General features: G+C 49.9%; 7 protein-coding genes across 8 annotated transcripts; 4 read left to right on the forward strand and 3 right to left on the reverse strand.

The window, feature by feature from the left end:
• Positions 1-164: 164 nt before the first annotated feature.
• On the forward strand, positions 165-3,266 carry PV06_09061 (uncharacterized protein; the record flags this gene model as incomplete). Its single annotated transcript, XM_016410469.1, has 1 exon — positions 165-3,266. One exon carries the CDS (start codon positions 165-167, stop codon positions 3,264-3,266), a length of 3,102 nt encoding a protein of 1,033 aa, XP_016259491.1.
• A 661-nt stretch (positions 3,267-3,927) lies between these two features.
• Positions 3,928-5,292, forward strand: PV06_09062 (uncharacterized protein; the record flags this gene model as incomplete). Its single annotated transcript, XM_016410470.1, has 2 exons — positions 3,928-4,189; positions 4,280-5,292. The coding sequence occupies 2 exons, from the start codon at positions 3,928-3,930 to the stop codon at positions 5,290-5,292; spliced, it is 1,275 nt and encodes a 424-aa protein (XP_016259492.1).
• A 243-nt stretch (positions 5,293-5,535) lies between these two features.
• PV06_09063 (uncharacterized protein) lies at positions 5,536-6,390 on the reverse strand (the record flags this gene model as incomplete). The annotated part of the gene is made up of 2 exons (XM_016410471.1): positions 5,536-6,164; positions 6,228-6,390. 2 exons carry the CDS (start codon positions 6,388-6,390, stop codon positions 5,536-5,538), a joined length of 792 nt encoding a protein of 263 aa, XP_016259493.1.
• Positions 6,391-7,315: 925 nt separating this feature from the next.
• Positions 7,316-7,690, reverse strand: PV06_09064 (uncharacterized protein; the record flags this gene model as incomplete). Its single annotated transcript, XM_016410472.1, has 2 exons — positions 7,316-7,595; positions 7,629-7,690. The coding sequence occupies 2 exons, from the start codon at positions 7,688-7,690 to the stop codon at positions 7,316-7,318; spliced, it is 342 nt and encodes a 113-aa protein (XP_016259494.1).
• Positions 7,691-7,915: 225 nt separating this feature from the next.
• On the forward strand, positions 7,916-10,713 carry PV06_09065 (uncharacterized protein). The gene has a single exon (XM_016410473.1). The coding sequence runs from the start codon at positions 7,985-7,987 to the stop codon at positions 9,131-9,133; it is 1,149 nt and encodes a 382-aa protein (XP_016259495.1). The 5' UTR covers positions 7,916-7,984; the 3' UTR covers positions 9,134-10,713.
• PV06_09066 (uncharacterized protein) lies at positions 10,712-17,192 on the forward strand. The gene is made up of 3 exons (XM_016410474.1): positions 10,712-11,513; positions 11,567-11,890; positions 11,942-17,192. Exons 1-3 carry the CDS (start codon positions 11,300-11,302, stop codon positions 16,711-16,713), a joined length of 5,310 nt encoding a protein of 1,769 aa, XP_016259496.1. The 5' UTR covers positions 10,712-11,299; the 3' UTR covers positions 16,714-17,192.
• Positions 17,193-17,744: 552 nt separating this feature from the next.
• On the reverse strand, positions 17,745-20,264 carry PV06_09067. 2 transcript variants are annotated; one of them, XM_016410476.1, is made up of 4 exons: positions 19,851-20,264; positions 19,663-19,771; positions 19,519-19,604; positions 17,745-19,466 (listed from the first exon to the last, which is right to left on the reverse strand). In XM_016410476.1, the coding sequence occupies exons 2-4, from the start codon at positions 19,749-19,751 to the stop codon at positions 18,466-18,468; spliced, it is 1,176 nt and encodes a 391-aa protein (XP_016259498.1). In that variant the 5' UTR covers positions 19,752-19,771; positions 19,851-20,264; the 3' UTR covers positions 17,745-18,465. The 2 variants fall into 2 exon arrangements, with proteins under 2 accessions (XP_016259498.1, XP_016259497.1); XM_016410475.1 differs by having other exon boundaries at positions 19,663-20,264.
• Positions 20,265-20,379: the final 115 nt, after the last annotated feature.

A 20,379-nucleotide genomic window follows, 5' to 3' on the forward strand; every position in this document is an offset into this window, starting at 1 on the left:
GAAGTGGCCATTGCTCTTCGGATCAAACCTACCGTAGTCCGGGTCTTGCTTGAGGCAAGGCCACTGTCACCATTACTCCTCACGCCGAAATTCCGATAGCTATAAAGGCCGGTAGCAAGAGAAAGGCTTCTACAGAAGATCTCTCCCGGCCAGAGAAAAAGATTATGACAGACACTGTGATGGAAGTCGACAACCCTGGGGCTGCTATTTCGCAGCTCCAGTCGGGTGAGATTGACGAATCACTCTATAGCAGACAACTTTACGTACTCGGACACGAGGCTATGAAACGCATGGGCTCTTCCAATGTTCTCATTGTTGGTCTAAAAGGTCTGGGTGTTGAGATTGCAAAGAACATTGCACTTGCTGGTGTCAAGTCGCTCACTCTTTTCGACCCCAACCCGGTAGCGATTGCCGACCTATCTTCCCAGTTTTTCTTGCGCACAGAAGACGTTGGCAAACCCCGAGCCGACGTTACTGCTCCGCGGGTGGCAGAGTTGAACTCCTACACCCCTGTCTCAGTCCATCAATCAAACTCCTTGACGGAAGATCTCGAGCAACTCAAGAAATATCAGGCCATTGTGCTGACGACCATATCTCTCAAAGATCAACTGGTCATTGGAGACTTCTGCCACAAAAATGGGATCTACTTGACCGTAGCGGATACCTTTGGTTTGTTTGGATACATTTTCAACGACTTTGGAAAGAACTTCACTGTTGGCGACGTCACAGGCGAGAATCCAATCAGTGGCATCATTGCAGACATCGATGAAACTGGCCTAGTTTCTGCGCTCGACGAAACACGTCATGGTCTGGAAGACGGTGACTATGTTGAGTTCGCTGAGATCAAGGGCCTCGAGGCGTTGAATGGTGCTGCCCCTCGCAAGATCACGGTCAAGGGCCCGTATTCCTTCTCGATTGGAGATATCTCGGGATTGGGCAAATATGAAGGAGGTGGTCTCTTTGCTCAAGTCAAGATGCCAAAAGTGCTTCAATTTGAATCACTTTCTGAACAGATCAAGAAACCCGAATCCTTGATTTCTGATTTTGCCAAGTTTGACCGTCCTGCACAACTCCATATTGGTATCCAAGCTCTCCACGCCTTTGCTGAAAGTCACAAGGGCTCTCTTCCGAGACCACACAATGATGAAGATGCAAAAGAAGTTCTTGAAATGACAAAAAAACTAGCAAAGGACAGCGGCGAAGAAATCGAAATCAGCGACAAATTAATCACAGAACTCAGTTACCAAGCACAAGGTGATATAAGTCCTATGGCAGCGTTCTTTGGAGGTCTTACAGCACAAGAAGTTCTCAAAGCGGTCTCCGGCAAATTCACTCCTGTCAAACAGTGGCTCTATTTCGATGCTCTCGAATCGCTTCCCACATCAGTAGGGCGCAGCGAAGAGTTGTGCAAGCCTGTCGGATCGCGATACGATGGGCAAATTGCTGTCTTTGGCAAAGAATATCAAGAAAAGATCTCCAATGTCAGAAACTTCCTTGTGGGCGCCGGCGCCATTGGTTGTGAGATGTTGAAGAACTATGCTATGATCGGCCTCGGAACTGGTCCTAACGGCCAAATCACAGTCACCGACAATGATTCGATCGAAAAAAGCAATCTCAATCGCCAGTTCCTGTTCCGACCCAAGGATGTTGGGAGACAGAAGAGTGAATGTGCCGCTGCAGCGGTCCAAGTCATGAACCCAGACCTCAAGGGAAAGATCACTCATATGACCGACAGAATTGGACCGGACAGCGAAGACATCTTCAACGAACAATTCTGGAATGGACTTGACATCGTTACCAATGCTCTGGACAATGTTGAAGCCCGCACATACGTCGATCGTCGTTGTGTCTTCTTCATGAAGCCTCTCCTTGAGAGCGGTACTCTGGGCACGAAAGGTAACACGCAGGTCATTCTGCCTCGCCTTACTGAATCTTACTCAAGCTCTCAAGATCCACCAGAGCAGTCATTTCCGATGTGCACGCTTCGCAGCTTCCCCAACAAGATTGAGCACACCATTGCCTGGGCTCGAGACTTGTTCCAGTCATACTTTGTGGGACCTCCAGAAACGGTGAACTTGTACATCACACAACCAGATTACATCGAAACTACATTGAAGCAGCAAGGCAACGAAAAGATGATCCTGGAGAGTCTCCGTGACTACATGGTCACCGAAAAGCCAAGTGACTTCAACGACTGCATCGCATGGGCTCGGATGAAGTTCCAGAAGGAATATCACAATGCCATTGCACAGCTGTTGTACAATTTCCCCAAAGACTCCAAAACATCGACAGGTGCTGATTTCTGGTCTGGCCCGAAACGTGCCCCTACTCCCTTGGAGTTTGACCCCTACGACACCACTCATATGGGCTTTGTGGTGGCCGCTGCCGCTCTTCATGCTTACAACTATGGTATCGAAGTACCCAAGATCTCACATGAAGACTATGTCAAGGTCCTTGGCAGCATGATCATCCCAGAGTTCAAACCCGATGCAAATGTCAAGATTCAGGCAGATGAGAAAGAACCCGATCCAAACGCCAATCAGCCTAGTTTTGCTGATGACGCTGACGAACTCAACAAGATTATTGCTGAGCTGCCATCCCCGGCAATCATCCCAACTTTCCGCCTTAATGTTGTGGAGTTTGAGAAAGATGATGATAGCAATCACCATATCGATTTCATCACGGCTGCCAGCAATCTTCGAGCCATGAACTACAGCATCCCAGTTGCCGATCGCCACAAGACCAAGTTTATCGCAGGCAAGATCATCCCTGCTATCGCCACAACAACCGCTCTGGTCACAGGACTTGTCATTCTCGAGTTGTACAAGATCATCGATGGTAAGACGGATCTTGAGCAGTACAAGAATGGCTTTGTCAACCTTGCATTGCCGTTCTTTGGTTTCAGTGAGCCCATTGCAAGCCCAAAGGGTACATACCAAGGCAAGGATGGCGAAGTCACGGTTGACAAGCTATGGGACCGCTTCGAGATTGATGACATTACTTTGACGGAGTTCCTGGCGCACTTCGACTCTCAGGGATTGAGCGTCACCATGGTCAGTTCTGGTGTAAGCCTACTGTATGCCAGCTTCTACCCGCCAAACAAGACCAAGGACCGTATGCCATTGAAGATGAGCAAATTGTTGGAGACCATCAGCAAGAAGCCCATTCCGAATCATCAGAAGAACATCATTTTCGAGATCACAGCAGAGGATAAGACCGAGGAAGATGTCGAGATCCCTTATGTCATGGTCAAGTACAGAAAGTAGACGGCGTAAGGAAAAGCCAAAGGCGAGCCTCAGCTGCACGCAGCTTTCCAGGTGTGACTGGAATCATGGAGTGAGTGTAACAAGACTAACATGGATAAGGGTTGCTGCGGGCTTGTTCTCCTCACTCAGCATCATTGATCGCAAAGTCATAGAGCAAAAGATAGGTATTCATCCAACATGAAGAATTTCTGATTCCTGCAGTGTTTTGAATACTTCGTATCAAATAGGCAAGTCGAGATTACTGCATCTTCACCTAAGTAGTCATGATGGCATGGTTAGTCATCAGCACATTACGATGACGGATTTCGTCATGATTGAATGATTGGTTCTGGACAGTTGATGCACTCAGCACACATTATGTTATTAAAACTTTACCTATTATTGAATCATCGGCACCATTTCCGCGCATTTGCTCCTTGCAGGTTGTGACATCTACATAAAAGCTGCTAATGTTATCGTTTCTCGTGGAGTCAGATACAGAGTGATATAACAGAGTAGAGCTTAGCTTGTCGCAGAGAAAACGTCGTCGAGGGGATATCGTCCCATGTCCAACATCCTTGCACGTCTCCGTCAACAAGTACACCACCTGGTTAACAATTCGATTACACCTACACCACCACCACTCCAAATACTCGCTAGACCAGCGAGATCATTCTCAGCCATGTCGGTACGCAGTAACCCTTTTTCCCTCGTGTCCATCGGCGTCCTTTTCCTTTCTGCCGTTGTCGTACTCTGGCTGAATCATTCCACGCAGGACACCAGAGCCGCCACGATCACAGACTGGGTCAAGCCCGGCGACAAGTCCGGAGAGTTCAAGCGACAGCAATCGTCCTTCCGGAGCTGGATATCCAAAGACCCCAACTCGGAGTTCCCGGCCGAGAAGGGGAGGTATCATTTATACGTCTCTTATGCTTGTCCTTGGGGTACGACGATGAAATCCTCCGCTGTTTTGCTAAAACCAAAAACGAAATCTTCTGTTCAGTGTTGCTAACGTGTGACATCTGGAAAACTAGCTCACAGAACGCTCATCGTACGCAAACTCAAAGGCCTCGAAGACATTATAGGCTTCACCAGCGTTCATTGGCACCTGGAAGAGAAAGGTAGGTACCTATTGTTGATTTCCGATCTGCGGTTTCCATGGTATTCCATCTTTATTTCGGGGGTCCTTGGCGGTCCGTTTATTTGGCTGCCTTCTTTCTCGTTCGACTTTCTGTTCGCGGTGTACTTTGGAACAAATTCTGACAAGGCTTTGCAAAACTCAAAAGGCTGGCGGTTCGCGACCTCGGACGAAAAGATTCCCGGTGACAACACCACGCCTGACCCTCTCCATCCGGAGTTCACGCACCTGCGCGACCTCTACTTCGCCGCGGACAAGGAGTACAACGCTCGCGTCACGGTCCCGGCTCTCTGGGACAAGAAGACCAAGACCATCGTGTCCAACGAGTCCTCAGAGATCATCCGTATGCTGTACACCGAATTCGACGACCTGCTGCCGGCCGAGTTCCGCGCCCCCCAGGTCGACCTGTACCCGGCCGGACTCGCGTCCCGGATCGAAGAGACCAACGCGTGGACGTACGACGACATCAACAACGGGGTGTATAAGTCCGGCTTCGCCACCACCCAGGAGGCGTACGAGAAGAACGTCCTGCAGCTCTTCAAGTCCCTGGACCGCGCCGAGGCCGAGCTTGCCAGGTCCAACGGTCCGTTCTACTTTGGCGACCGCGTCACGGAGGCCGACGTCAGACTCTACACCACCATCGTCCGATTCGACCCGGTCTACGTCCAACACTTCAAGTGTAACATCAAGGACATCCGGTCCGGCTACCCCAACCTGCACAGGTGGCTGAGGAATCTGTACTGGAATGTCCCCGCGTTCGGCGAAACCACCCAGTTTGAGCACATCAAGAAACACTACACCAAGAGCCACAAGCAGATCAACCCATTCTCCATCACTCCCGTAGGGCCCCTCCCGGATATTCTGAAGTTGGATGAGGAAGTTGCTGCAGTGGCAGCAGCAAACAGATAGAGCGTTCTATAAAAACCTCATAAGTGCATTGCGTGTCGAATGAACTTTTCAGTATCTTAGGTTGATGGTTGCATTGGCATGTATTTGACGGATTAGGAGGTATTGATACAAAAACAAACTCTGGTTTTTCCAATCGTGCCACTTTTCCTTCCTCCCACTCCTTTGCCCGTTGTTCTCCTTTCTAGTCCAAAGCTATGCTCATCAGAGGCCGTATGCCAGAAACCAGCCATATCAACTACAAGTTCATGTTGTAGCAGCAACTCCACCAGCATTCCCCAGACTTGCAGCCGCCTCATGCAGGGTTCCAATGGGTATTTCGAGTCTTCTCTTCAACCATTCGATTTGCGCGATTGCTGACACAATCATTCGATCGAATTCGTCCCACTCCATGTCTTCTTTCCAGACTTCGAGGCTTCCGCTGGTGAGGTTCTGGGTCAGTGAAATGGTGCACACGGGCCGCTTCAATTGATCAAAACACTCAATGCCGGCTTTGCTTCGCTTTGGACCTTCTCTCACCGTCCACTGGAATGCTCTGATGTTGGTGGTGGGGAAGTGGGCTTTGTACGTGGTAATCCTGTCCTCGGAGAAGACGAGATTGATCTTGCTTGAGAAACTGTGAAAATTGACCGTGGCCAACTGGTAGTCCTTTGGTGCAAACGAGACCAGTATGTCGGGCTTGGAGAATGCGAAAGGTCGCTTGTACGAAGCAACATAGAGAGGTGCGGTGGCGCCCAAGGGTGTCAGGGAGCTGGCATGTTTTGCATATGAGAAGATGAGTGTGTAAGGACCCCCTGATGAGGGCTCGTTGGAATGGCTTCCACTCAGCTGACGCACGCTACTTCTCGCCTCGTTGAGTGAGGTGCTGACGCCGCCTGGAGACTGCTAGTCTACATTTGGTCCTTGTCTGTCGTTTCCACCATGAGGAGTGTTGTTACCCGTGTGGTAGGACGGGGGTTGCGTAGAGCCGTGGGGAAGTTGGATCGAGTAGTCCGAGGGAAGATGGAGAGGCGCAGGTGGACGAGTCAATGGGGATCTTGTAGTATCGGCTTCTTGAGGCCTCGGAGGTCCGGGGTCGTCTCCCTGCGACTCGAAAGGCATGATGATGATAATAATGACACCGACGGCGACGATTAAGGATAAAGATGTTGAAGGGAACCCGGGCCTACAACCGAAAAAGAGCCACCGAGGGTGTGAAGCTGCCTTTGATAATTGTGCTGTGTATCAGTTTGAACAGGTTATGAATGGATGGGCTAGATTAGCAGTACAGCACAGATACAATACAAAATGAAAAGTAATATTAATTCTCAAGGACACCTTCATCTTGTTTTGAAGTGATCGTTCCTTCTCGAGGTTCTACACCCTGACTTCTCGTATTCAATGGGGTGGAGCATTCCAGAGGCTCCTATTCACTGCCTGGTAATTCTATACTACATATGTTTATTCCAGTGAAATTACTTCCAACAAAGGACCGCCTTGATGGCCACTAATAAGACTCACCGCGTCGTATTGCGACTTTGGTCTAATTGGTTTGGAGGTTGGGCTTATCCTTGGAAACCAGCTGCTTAGTGGATTAAACTGGGAGTCTTCGGTGGTTTCCATGACTACTGTAGCATCTCTATACAAAGGAGGTGTGAAAGGTCATAGTCGGGATAAGTAATAGAAGAGCCGCGGGGTTCGAACTTCCAAACTTTTTGTTTCTCGAGATATATTTTTGTTTTATTTTTCCGCTGTTGGTGAAGAAAAGGCACGGCGGCTGTTCACTGATGGCTTCGGAAGGTCTTCAAGCAAAAGCAATTCAATGGCGAACAAGTCACAAGATCATCAGAATGGACGCCATCAGTAGAAAGTTGTAAGGAGGTGAAAAGTAAGATTTAGGACTGGTACTCGATTCTTGATTACAGGACATGTCCAACATAATCTTCTTTTTCAGATCGCAATCGCATCCAGGGGTGTTCGTTTGTCCACCCTGACTCGATGGATAAAGACTATCAGACCATTCCATCATACCCAAATCATATGAGCATCATCCTCTGCTCCATTGATCCAAAAAGCTAAATTCCAGGTCATGTTTGGCCAGCTCAATTCTCTTGTTGTTCACGCAGCTATGCGTCACTTGGTGGACTAAGGTCATGGCAGTTGTGACCAACAGTCGTTGTCTGAGTGCAGGTTCCATCTGGCCAAATGTGTAGTCAGAGACTTTCGTGACTTGACTTGGATAGCCTGGGTCTCCATATGCTTCCAAACATCTCTCTTTCTTGGATGATGTCCGTTTCTCGAACTCAAAGCGCATGCATGCATGCATTCTGGCATCTGCACACTCACAATTTTCAACTTACACATTGGACACCATGGGCATGATCTTGGTCTGGAAGCAACAGAGCGAAAAGATCAAATCCATTGTTGAACACTCCGACATGTTACATGTTGTGGTCAATAAATGGGTTCACGTATTCGCTTAATTGTCATGTTGTCGTCCTCCAGGACAAGGACAGTCCCAGCAATTGATGTGAGGTGCATTTACATACGTCATTTGAAAGATTAGATAAGCTGCCGATCGGCCAAACATTTTTTTGTTCGCCAACGCAGCCTCAACCGCGCAGTCTGTTACATTATCCACGCACATGTGAAATCTTGCGCTGTGATGCCCTCGAGAGATCCCTGACAGCATCCACTCATTGTTATCTTGGACAAGATGAAGCTCGATACAAAATCTCTCCGATATCTCAACCCTACCGATTGGCGCACCCTCACTGCCGTTGAAACTGGCAGCCGCAACCACGAAGTAGTTCCCACGCCTCTCATCGCGAACCTGTCCAAGTCCAGTGTTGGCGATGTTCAACGAAGTATCTCACTCTTAGCGAAGGCCAATCTGATAGCAAAAGTCAAGAATGCAAAATATGACGGCTATAGACTCACGTATGGAGGCCTAGACTATCTCGCGCTACATTCCCTGCAAAAAAGCAATGCTGCCTACAGCGTAGGAAACCAAATTGGGGTTGGGAAAGAGAGTGACATCTTTGTGGTTAGTGATGAAAAAGGTGAACAGAGAGTGCTTAAGATACACCGCCTTGGTCGGGTCAGTTTCAAAAAGGGTGTTCGGAACAAGCGAGATTATGCCCGGACAAAGGCGCAAAAAGAAAGAGGTGCAGGCAGTTGGATGTATATGTCACGACTTGCCGCAGTCAAGGAATTTTCCTTTCTCAAGGCGCTACACGAAGTTGGCCTCAGTGTACCGACACCACTAGGTCAAAATCGACATCAGCTGATCATGTCACTCATTGATGGATTCCCATTACGGCAGATCGAAAAGGTTCCCAACCCCGCTGGCCTGTATGCGGAACTGATGGACATGTTGATCCGACTATGCTCCTTGGGTCTCATACATGGTGACTTCAATGAGTTCAACATCTTGATCAGAGAGCAGGACGAGGAGAACGGAGAGATCAAGTTGGTCCCCGTCCTGATCGACTTCCCCCAAATGGTGAGCGTAGATCACCCAAATTCCGAATTCTATTTCAACAGAGACGTTGAATGTGTCAAGCGATTTTTTTCAAGGAGGTTTGGATTTGTTAGTACTGAAGACGGTCCATTTTTCAAGGATGCCAAGAAACTCCTCGGGCAGGACGGAAACAGAAGACTCGATGTCGAGGTCGAGGCCTCGGGCTTTTCCAAGAAAATGGCGAAAGAGCTGGAGACGTACATGAGAGATCATGGTATTGATGGTGATGCGAAAAACTCAGAAGCAATACACGAGGCCGACGAATCCGAAGCCAGTGCTAGCGACGACGACGATGGAAACGAAAACGAGGATCACCACGGAGGCGCTTCCGACATGGGTTGAACAAGAAAATACCACAAGCGAACGTCCTATGGCATTCTTGTCAACGATAATAATCATCGTGTGATGCATTATACTCGTACCGCCGCAGCTTTTGAAAATGATCTACAGTCCTCGTCTATGCGATTAGAGTCCGCACCGCCCACGCCCAATCAACACTTGTTTGAGAATAGTGGGAGCGCGGGATTTTCTGTCGACGTTCTTCACAGGATCGGCTGTGTGCAGCAAGCAAGCCAGTCCAAAAGCGAGGTTGGATCTGGAACCACTGCGAACCCCGCCTGATTTCGAGCAATTTGGGTCGGCAAGGATCGATGGGACACATTCATTTTCGTGATGAGGCGCGCGACTTATGCACGCTCGAGACTAGAGCAAGACAAGCGCTCTGATCTATCTCAGCGACAAACGCATTCAAGGCCTTTGCAATTTGAGAGGGTTGTTTAGCTTAAGTTCGACACCATGTGAAATATCACAACGGCTCGGAGAATTATCCACGTGCAAAGGCGGGCGCACAGGATGTCCCAGGGTCACAGAGTCACAGAACTGCAGGATCTGTGGACGGACTGGCGAATCGAACCTTGGTTGCACCCTGAATGCAGTCTGATCCCACTACTACCCCGTACAAACTTCGACATGGTCGAGATAACGGGAACACTCCTTGTCAGAGAACGGGTGATGAGACTGACGGTTCAAAAGGTAGATTCTCGTCCCACTAGGGTCTGGAGTACTGATGGTCGCATCGAGATCAATCCAATGGTTCTTGAAAGCTGCCTGTGCTGATCGGTCCATCTCGTCAAATCGTCAATGTCTCAAACATCGAGCTGCGGCGGGAAACGGCAGCATATTACGGAGTAATAAGCATCAAAGTGATGCTTGGTGTACAGTAGGGACGGATAGCCAGGGTAACGACCTGTCCAGCTGAACCCTGTCGCTGTACCTATTGTACCCTGACATGAATGGCTCCGTTTGCCTGCATCCGGTATAGAAGCGGGGAAAAGCAGAAGCATGCCAAACAGCGGACCAAGGCCATGCCTTGAATCGGATGAATTTTTCTCTGAGCGACATGCCGGCTCTAAGGATCCGTACATTTTGTCGCTGCAAGAAGTGACAAGGCATGCAGGATGTTGTCAAGCGAGGATGACAACAGGGATGCGGTGGAAAGTCCACTGGGTTAGCCTTGTAAACCCCTGACATGACAGCAGCTTGAAACACAGGACCCTGGCCTGTGGCTGGGTAGACGCCTCCAGGCGATATATACAGATGGGGGATAGCAGCGACGACGGGCCTGGTGGATAGAGGGCCGAAGCGTGCTGACAGCCAACAGTGGGCGCGGGCACACACCTATGGAGGCCTTTAGGCTTGCCGGGTTCCTGGGTTCCTGCAATGGTTCGGAGCTAAGAATGACCGCTAGAGCAGCCGCTAAGGGCTCACTAGACGCACCAACAGCATTTCCCGCAAGCCCGGAAATTAATTCTGCCAATGGCCTAAAGATCTGCTTGTAGGGTCAAAAGTAGTCGTAGGCTTTGATTTAGTCTGTCCAGCACTTTTAGCTAGCTATTCCTCATGCGGCGCCCACAATGCGAGGCCTTCTCGACTCCTGACCTGACACACTCACGTACAAACACGCACGCGTGAGAAAGGAATTGTACGGAGGACTCTCACCATCCCTCCAGCCGTACTCCGTATGATCACTTTTTTTCTGTACCCTTTTCTTTCATTTTGGATTCACTCGCCCCTCCCTTTTCGTCTAGTAGGATTTTTAATTGACAATTGAAAACCACAGTCCCTGGCCAGCGCATCTGCGCCCTGGTCCTCCCCTGTCACTATCACTTCCTTTCGAACAGATGATCTGTATGCCACCGAACAGACCACCGGCACACGCCCTTCCCCCACAGGCGACCAGTTCTCGAAACGTGCGATAGACCATTGAACCACAATCGACCTCTCTCCAGCTGTCGACGTCTCAAATATTTTCCACCCCTTTCTCCAATCATCAAATCTCCTATCCCTTCGAATCCACATACGCGTCAATCTTCATGCTCAGAGGCCAGGCACCGACAACCGTGCGTTGCCGTGCACTCTGACAGCCGTTGGGGAACACCCACTGAGGTCAAGACGCTATTGCGCGAACACGAGGACGCTCGAGGCAAGAGAGAGTCAGAGCTACTCGTCATGATCTCCTCCCCGCCAGGTTCGCCGGAGGCTGCGCGCCAGGTTCGTGCGCAGAGCATGTATTCAGTCCCTTCACCAGATCCGACTCAAAAACAACGACCTCAAAGCATGATCGGCCGACCACCGCCGCGGAGCAATAGTCGCATGAGCCAGAGCAGCAATCATGTTGGAAGTCGAGCTTCAGACGAAGATGCAAAGACGTCGGTCAAAGTCGGTACGTGACATAGTAACGCGATTCTTTGGAATCAGTCTACTGACCTTGGGTAGTGGTTCGTGTACGGCCGCCCTTGGGCCCGACCGATCCTGGATTTGAACTCATCCCGCAGCGGTTCCAGCGGTCAATGGTACAAGTCAACACAAATACCAGCCTCGCGGTCGAATCGCCTCAGGGGCGGAAAATGTTCATCTTTGATCGCGTCTTTGGAGGAGACACCAACCAGGAAGGAGTCTGGGAATATTTGCAAGACAGCGTGAACTCCTTCCTCCAGGGCTACAATGTCTCTATTTTAGCCTACGGCCAGTCTGGGTCTGGGAAAAGTTATACAATGGGCACATCAGGCCCCAGTGAACAATTCGATTCTTCTATGAAAGGTACGCATGACCTCACATATTCATTGAACTCGAACATTAACATGGTCAAAGGTGTCATCCCGCGCGCAGCACAACATCTGTTCGACAACTTGAATGGAGTTCCTGCACACAGTCGCCACAACTCAGGCCTAAAATCACCGACGAGGTACTCTGTCACAAGTATAAATCAAGTGATGCGTAACAACAAGTCTTTTCCGGAAAAGGGTTGGGAAATGTCAGTGACATACGTCGAGATCTACAACGAGCAACCAAGGGATCTTCTCCTTCCTGAAGATGCACCATTCACAGAGCGAGCCAACGTCCAGATTCGGGAAGACCCTCGTGGCCGAATCTTCGTGGAAGGTCTCAATTCCGTACGCGTTTCTTCCATCGAAGAGTTGATGCGTGTCCTGAACCATGGCTCTACCATTCGTCAAACCGATGCGACTGCCATCAATGCCAGATCGTCTCGGTCCCACGCTGTCTTTACCATCAATCTTCGCCAAACCAAAGCCCAAGGTTTCACATCAACCAAGGACAAACGAGCTTCAATTGCAGTCGATCATTTCCCCTCGCACGAGTCTCCGATGACAGTGGAAAGCAAACTCCATTTCGTTGATCTGGCTGGTAGCGAAAGACTGAAAAACACTCAAGCCACGGGCGATCGTGCGCGGGAAGGAATTTCAATCAACGCTGGATTGGCTAGCTTGGGCAAAGTTATTTCACAATTGTCCTCCAAGGCTGCCGGGACGTTTGTGTCATACAGAGATTCCAAATTGACTCGAATGCTTCAAGACTCGCTGGGTGGTAATGCCATCACTTACATGATTGCTTGTGTAACCCCGGCGGAATTTCATCTCAGTGAGACGTTGAACACCGTGCAGTATGCACAGCGAGCCCGAAACATTCAGAGTAAGCCGAAGATTCAACAGGTCGACGATGGAGCCGACAAGCAAGCCATCATTGAACGCTTGCGCACGGAGATTGCCTTCTTGAGACAACAGATCCGCAGCGCAGAGTCGGGTGATCGAAGACCTGGCGGTATGTCAGAAAGAGGAGACAGACCAAACGAACGGGAAAATGAACTGCAAAACCAACTACTTGACGTTCAAGAGAGCTACGGTGCTTTGAGCCAACGACATGCAAAGCTGGTATCCGAGTTGACCAAAAATGCTGAGGCATACGATCAAGCATCATCGTTACCAGGTGAAAGTGCTATCGACAGATTGAGACGATCACAAGCCAATCAGGAAATGATTGAGCAAGTGGTAATGGAATATGAGAAGACAATTCAGAGCCTGGAGACAAACCTCTCGACCACCCGCTCGTCGCTCGCTACCACGGAAAGTAGTCTGTTGGAGAAGGAGACAAAATGCGCCTATGTTGAAACCGTGAATCAGCAATTGAATGCTCGAGTACAGAAAATGATGGATCGAGAATCAAATACGGAACAATACCTCCATGACCTGGAAGCTAGACTCGATAATCAGAGCAGTGGCAGCGAGAAGAACGACGCCATCATATCTGAACTCCGGAAGGAGATTTCGCGCATCAGAGAAAGTGAAACCAACGCCGAGGACTATATTTGCACGTTGGAAGAACGGCTTGCCGAAGCTGACCAAGACGTGGAGATCATGCAACGTGAAATTGAGCGGTTGGAGCATCTTGTGGAACGTCAGAGAAGTCTAGGCAAACTCGACAATCTCCTATACGAGCTCGATCATATTCAAGAAAAGGAAGGGAAGTCCAAGCTTTCCAGTAAGCGAGCCCCTGAAGAGGACAAGATCATCGAGGAGGAGCATGAACAAGAACTCCCCGCGCCAGAAGAGACAGAACTGCCACCACAAAACGAGAATGAACTCGACGAACAGGTTCAAGACCCAGTTGAACGCGCTCTTGCCGAAAGTGACGCTGCAGGCCTTGAAAAGCTCGAGACTGCCGTTGCGCAGCAGGAGTACCTGAAAGCACAGCAGACCGACGAGCCGCTTCCTAGCCCTGCTCAATCAAAGTTCATCACTGAAAAATTTGAGTCAGTCAGCCAAGAACTCTTCGACCTCCGGCTTGAACATGAGTCTACGGTCAATGAGTTGGATCTTTTGTCGGCCAAATATCAGGAGGCACTTCGAACATTGGCGGAGATGCATGACTCATTTGAGGAGCAACGACAAGGTGAAATGTCTGAACAGGCCGAGCCTCGCAATGGCCCTTCGAGCCCGCGTTTTTTAGACGAGGGTCAACTGCAAGGAGCGGAGGATGGACAGGAACTACCCTCCTCGCGATCATTGTCCTCGGAATTATCCTTAGCTGGGGAATCCTCAACTTCAGTGGATACCGATATCACCCCTATCTCTAAAGCGTCCCCATCAATGGAAGTTGCGACGCAAGAGATTGAGAGGTTGCAAAATCTTCTTGCAGAGCATGAGAGGAACATGCAGCAGGTTACTGAGCAGTACACTCAGCTTCAGGCTGATCACAAGGAAGCGTTGACAACCGTTGATCGTTTGAAGACACAGGTCCACCGATCTAGACCGGCATCTCCGAGCACACCAGGAATGCTCCGGCGTATGACATCGCAGAGTAACAATGCAGTCGATCGTGGTCTGAGGTCGATAACTGCATTAAGGGCTTTGCTTGTGGAAGAATTTGAGAAACAACCCGACCGCATGGAAGGCGCCGAGGTGCATCTCTCCGCGGCTTCTACCGAACTTCAGGCCCGCTTAGAACGAATTCAAGCACTCGAGGCCGAAGTCAAGACGGTGAAGAAAGAAATGGAACTCAAATCTACCATCATTTCTGGACTCACGAGAGAAAGGACAAGCATAAAGGCTGGCTCACCCGTTGATCTCAACATGGTATCTCAGTTGAGGGATCAAATCATCCAGAAGGAGACCGAACTAAAGTCTCTTCATGAAGGATATGCCCACCGTGAGCAGGGCCTGCAAGAGGAAATCCAAAGACTGAACGCCGAGAAGGCAAACGGTCACCTCACCCCTCCCGGATCCCCAGATCAAGGAAAGATCGAGTCCCTCACGGAACAGCTGTCTGACCTAAAGTCTAAGCTTGAGGCAAGTCAACAAGCTGTGGAAGAGTCGGAGAAGAAGTGTTCTCGGACGAAGTCAGAACTCGAGGCAGCACTGGCAAGCGTTGCAACCCTCAAAGCTCAGCAAGTCTCTGGCGAGGGCGATGTGGCGTCCGAACGCGCTACCACCGCTACTGCCATGCAAAACGAGCGTGACAACTACCAAGAACTCATCAACAATCTCAAACAGGAGGTAGAAGAGCAGCGGGGCTTGAATACTGAACATGCCGCAAGGGTGTCTGAGCTCCAGCAACTACATGACTCACTGAGCAAAGATTTTGATGCCCAGACAGAACAGGCGAAGTCGCATCGAAACGAGATCGCTTCCCTTAAGACCCAGATTGCACATCTTGAGCAGAAGATTACAGAGGCTGACTCGGCTCTCGAATCCCACAAGCAGGGTGTGAAGTCAATCCACGACTCGCATAACAGTCAGATCGAGGAGATAAAGTTGGCGCATGCCGGCCACCTTGCAGGCTATGACGACCAGATCGCAGAGATGACGAAGAAGCATGAAAAGCTCGTGTCTACCTACAAGAACGATCTTGAGCATGCTCTCACCACAATTGACGAGCTTGTTTCAAAGGCTGAGAATGCACTGGGCCACCCAACCGATGCTGATATGCTTGCCAGCCATATTCAAGATGTCGTGGAGGAAAAGCATCACATTGTGGAGGCCAATCTGCGGCTGAAAGATGTGAATGCTGAACTTGAACGTCAACTCGACGGTAGACAAGGCTTGCTGGAGCTAGAAGAAGCACTATCGGACGCGAATGCTAAGATCGCCAACTACCAGGAGACCATCCGCAGTCTTGCGAATGAAGTTGGCAACCACGAGGAAACAATTCGTGAGAAGGAGGCTCAGATCAAGAAAGCCGAAGCTGCCGCGGAGACAATCAAAGCTGAGAAGGCTAAGAAATCAGTCATCATCGAGGAGCTTGAGCAACAGTTGCAGAGCAGTTTCGAACAGCATCACAATAGAGTCTCGGTGATACAAGCGCAAGGAAATCAGGCTTTGGTCGAAGCTCAGCAGAGAATCGCAACCTTGGAGAAGGATCTCGACCAGAGAAGATCAATCAACGAAGGTGGTTCGGACAGCGGCTCACGAACCAACACCATGAAATCACAGAACCGACCTCAATCACCGCCAGTCGACGGAGGCGTCCCGAGATCCAATTCGATAAATTCGAATCTACGCAAGTCAGCATCAATTGCTTCTCTGCCATCGCCTCCACCGGCCATCCCTCTACCCCCTTTGCCTACCTTGCCAGGCCTCCAAGTCGGAGGTGCTACGAATCCCTCACCTCCTCAATCTCGTCACACGTCTAAAGAGGTCACCCTTCCCGTCACACCGGTCTCGGGCACTGCTGTCTCTACCAACTCCCAGAATATTCGCCGATCCTCCGCACTCATTGAAGAACAAGAGAACCGTCTGCGCACCATCGAGAAACACCTTCATGCCGAGAAACAGTTGACGGCCACTCTCGAGGAGGCACTCGTTGACCTCGAGACGCAATCGAACAAGCTCCGCGCCGACGCCGAAATCTGGAAGAAGAAGGCTTGGTCCATGGAGGAGGAACTCTCGGGTCTCAAGAAGGAGCGTCGCTCGGAGCGTCTGAGCGTCCAAGCCGTCGAGGAAGAGGTCAAGAAGCGTCGCGAGGCCGAAGCCGCGAGAGCTCAACTCGAAGAACGCATGCGATTGTTGACGGTCGGAAAGGACGGCAAGACGAAGAAACGAAAGGGAAGCTCATTGAATTGTTTCTAAGCGTTGACTTGACTTTTGACCACTTGGACGTGGGCGTTGGTTTGTTTTTTTCTTGTTCGGCACCACTTTTTAAAGCATGGCACGATACAACACAGCACAGCACAGCACAGCGAGTCGAGTTGGATTGGATTGGGGTTCGGATTGGGGTTCGGATTGGATGGGTCTTCGAGAAGTCCGCGCCCTCCCGGGAATCTTTTTTTTTTGTTTTGTTTTGTTTATTTCTGCCTTTGATTAACGGCTTGAATCCGATATGATGGTAACCCACGGTCATAATGTCACCTCTACATTCCTACTCTCTCATTCCAAACATACCTCCCCTCGACCACCCGACACCCACACTTTACATGTATATTTTCATTTGTTTTCTTCTCCTTTTAAATTTGGAGACCTCATCAGTCAGGCATAGCGACAGGGAGAGAGAGAGAGAGAGAGAGAGAGAGAGAGAAAAGGCGAGGAATAATTGTGATGGGCAGGGCGGTCGGGGACAAATCACTCCCCCTTTTTTGTGGTTTCTCTTGTCATCTGTGTGTTTGTGTGTGTGTGTCTCTCTCTCTCATGTCTCTCGGAACCAAACGTAATATAGAATGGTATGTGTGTACATACACATGTATGAGGAGGTGTATGTAAAAGTCAAGCCCCCCTTGCTCAGTCTGTCGCAGGAGTCGGTGTGGGGCATGATGAAAAAAGGTTGCCTTTGGTTTTGGTTTTTTCCCCGGTCGTACTCTACCGAGTAAAACAATGATGAAAACATTCACACACCCCCCCCCGACGTTTAGACTCTTTTCGTATTGTCAGAGCTCCTTCACTCGGCGGCGTTCATCGTCGACTAATAAATGGTAACTCCGTGGTCACCAGTCTCCTGATCGGCATCAGCATCAGCATCGGTATCTTTGACCCCCCGATCGAGACCCCCTGATCAAGGTGTCGACACCTTCAGTGACGAAAATAAAACCAAAAAAAAAATCAGTCAAGGCCTCATCAAGAGAAACAAAACCACCAAGAGACACGACACATCACATCACGTCCCACGACGAAGGTTGTTGTTTTATTGTCCATGCAACGTCCGAGTCGAGTCGATCTGTTATTGTGAGCACACACGCATCAACCAACTCCTATTTCGTTCGTCAAGAAGAATCTGTCGTTGAGGCTATCATCATCTATCCAATCTTATCTTGTCGTCTCATGCCTCTTTCTGTGTCTTTTTTTTTCCGTCTTAAACAGCGACCACTAGTCATGGCAAAGTCATTGAAGCCATCATCCCTCGAATGCATATCACTGGTCTTCCATAATATCGTCTGCTGTATTCTTCTTCTTCTTTCTAGCATAGCGAGTTGAACGCCATTCCCAATGCCAGAGGTGGAAAGATTTCCACAAATCATAAAAAAATCATCAGATGTATCTTGCGCGCAAGGGGGTATCATAACATGTTGAATATCGTCACGAAACCCACGCCGTGAAAACTTTTTTTTAGAATCAAAAAAGGGGGGTAGAGATTCGTCCCGCCTCTTCAAGTGGCCGTCATCTTCCTAGAGAGGCCACCAAAACTTCACAAAACACATTCCACTCCTATCTGTTGAACATCAAGACGTCCAGACTGCCGCCACGAGCGAAAGGCGAGGTTCGTCTCTGAGTCTGTTGAAACCAGAAGCTCGGACCTCACCTCCGCAAGTAACACACATTCTTGTCTATACACTCCCTCCCAGTCGCAGTTCTCCATACTCAAAATGATCGTGATTGAGTTTCGGGGCCGACTTAGAACTTCAGTTCCTTGGGTTGTTCCCAGGTGAAGCTCTGGTTGGTGAAGTGGCCGTTCTTGGCCGTCTTGCAGTAGATGGGGTTGGTCAGGTTCAATTCCTTGACGATCACACCAGGTCGGAGGTCAAAGTTGTTTCGGATGATCTGGACGAGTTCGGCGCTGGTCTTGCTGCTGGTTCCGTAAGTCTCGACGAAAAGCGACAATGGCTCGGCGATACCGATGGCGTAGGACAGCTGGACGAGGGCACGGCGAGCGAGTCCAGCCTTGACGAGGGACTTGGCGATCCATCGGGCGAGGTAGGCAGCTGATCGATCGACCTTGCTGTAATCCTTACCAGAGAAAGCACCGCCACCGTGAGCGCCCCAACCACCGTAGGTGTCGACAATGATCTTGCGGCCAGTGAGACCAGCATCACCCTGAGGACCACCGATGATGAAGAGACCGGAAGGTTGAATGTGGTAAACGGTCTTGTCATCGAGGTACTTGGCAGGAATAACCCGCTTGATGATCTTCTCCTTGATCTCCTTCCGTAGTTCTTCGGTAGAGATGTCTTCCGAGTGTTGAGCTGACACGACGACGGTGTCCACTCTTAGGGGAACAACGGCACCACCATCGTGGGCGTATTCGACCGTGACTTGGGTCTTCGTGTCTGGTCGCAGCCAAGGAAGCTCACCCGACTTGCGGGCCTCGATCATGGCAGAGTTGAGCTTGTGTGCCAGGATGACGGTCAAAGGCAGGAGTTCTGGGGTCTCGTCGGTAGCATAGCCGAACATGATACCCTGGTCACCAGCACCCAGCTTTTCCAACTCTTCATCGTAGTGTAGACCTTGGGCGATATCGGGGGACTGTTGTTCGATGGCGACGAGGACGTTGCATGTCTTGTAGTCGAAACCCTTGTCGGATGAATCGTAGCCAATGTCCTTGATGGCGTCACGGATGACCTTTTGGTAGTCAATATGGGCTTTTGTGGTGATCTCACCAAAGACCATGATCATGCCTATGGAGGGGGGTTAGAATCAGGCCAACTTCCGCAGTTTATGGGCACAAACCAGTCTTGGTGGCGGTCTCGCAGGCGACCTTGGAGAAAGGGTCTTCTCTCAAGCAGGCATCGAGAATAGCGTCCGAAACCTGATCGCTGAACTTCTTGTCAGCGAAGACACATTCGGCCACATGGCAGTAGACCGAAGACTTACGCGATCTTGTCCGGGTGTCCCTCGCCGACCGATTCGGAGGTGAAAAGGAAGGTGTCGCGCTTGTCGACTCCGTTGACGGCGCCGGCCATTTTGAACGTGTGGAAGAGAACTGGAGGACGTTTAGAAAATGGTGAATTGTGAGATATTCAAGGCGTGGGAGGCCCTGAAGGTGGAGGGGGTTTATGTACGGTTGACGGTGGAAGAGAATGAATGCGGAGTTTCGAGGAAATTCGGCAGCACCACAGTCTGAATGTGCGGACTCTGTGCTCTTGAGGTCTGATGGTATACGATGAAGATGAACTACAACAGCGAGAGGTAAAGAGTCAGAGAGAGAAACAGCAAAGAAAGTGGAGTGGGAGGTTGGCGGTATATGTGGTATTAGTTTGACAACAAGAAGGGAAGATTCTCTTGGACTAGAAAAAAATCGGGGGAAAATTGATGAGGAGAAAAGACGATGTCGTTATCGGCACCAGCCCGTTTGTTCGGCAGTCGCTCAGACGTGGCCAGCAAATGGAAAATCTGAGTGGCCCCATGCATTTCATTTTGTACTGAGTGCGGGACTCTTTTGTTTTCATTTCCGGGTCGTCACTTACAACCGCTCTGGCTAGGCAGAGGGCAAGGGTGGTTGTTGGGAAATAAGACGGTGACTTTTTCCGTTGCAGATGCAAGTCCATCGGAGACATTTGAAGGCTACAAAGTAAATGTATGCCTAAGAAA

Source organism: Exophiala oligosperma, assembly GCF_000835515.1.
Source record: "Exophiala oligosperma strain CBS 72588 unplaced genomic scaffold supercont1.9, whole genome shotgun sequence".
NCBI lineage: Eukaryota > Fungi > Ascomycota > Eurotiomycetes > Chaetothyriales > Herpotrichiellaceae > Exophiala > Exophiala oligosperma.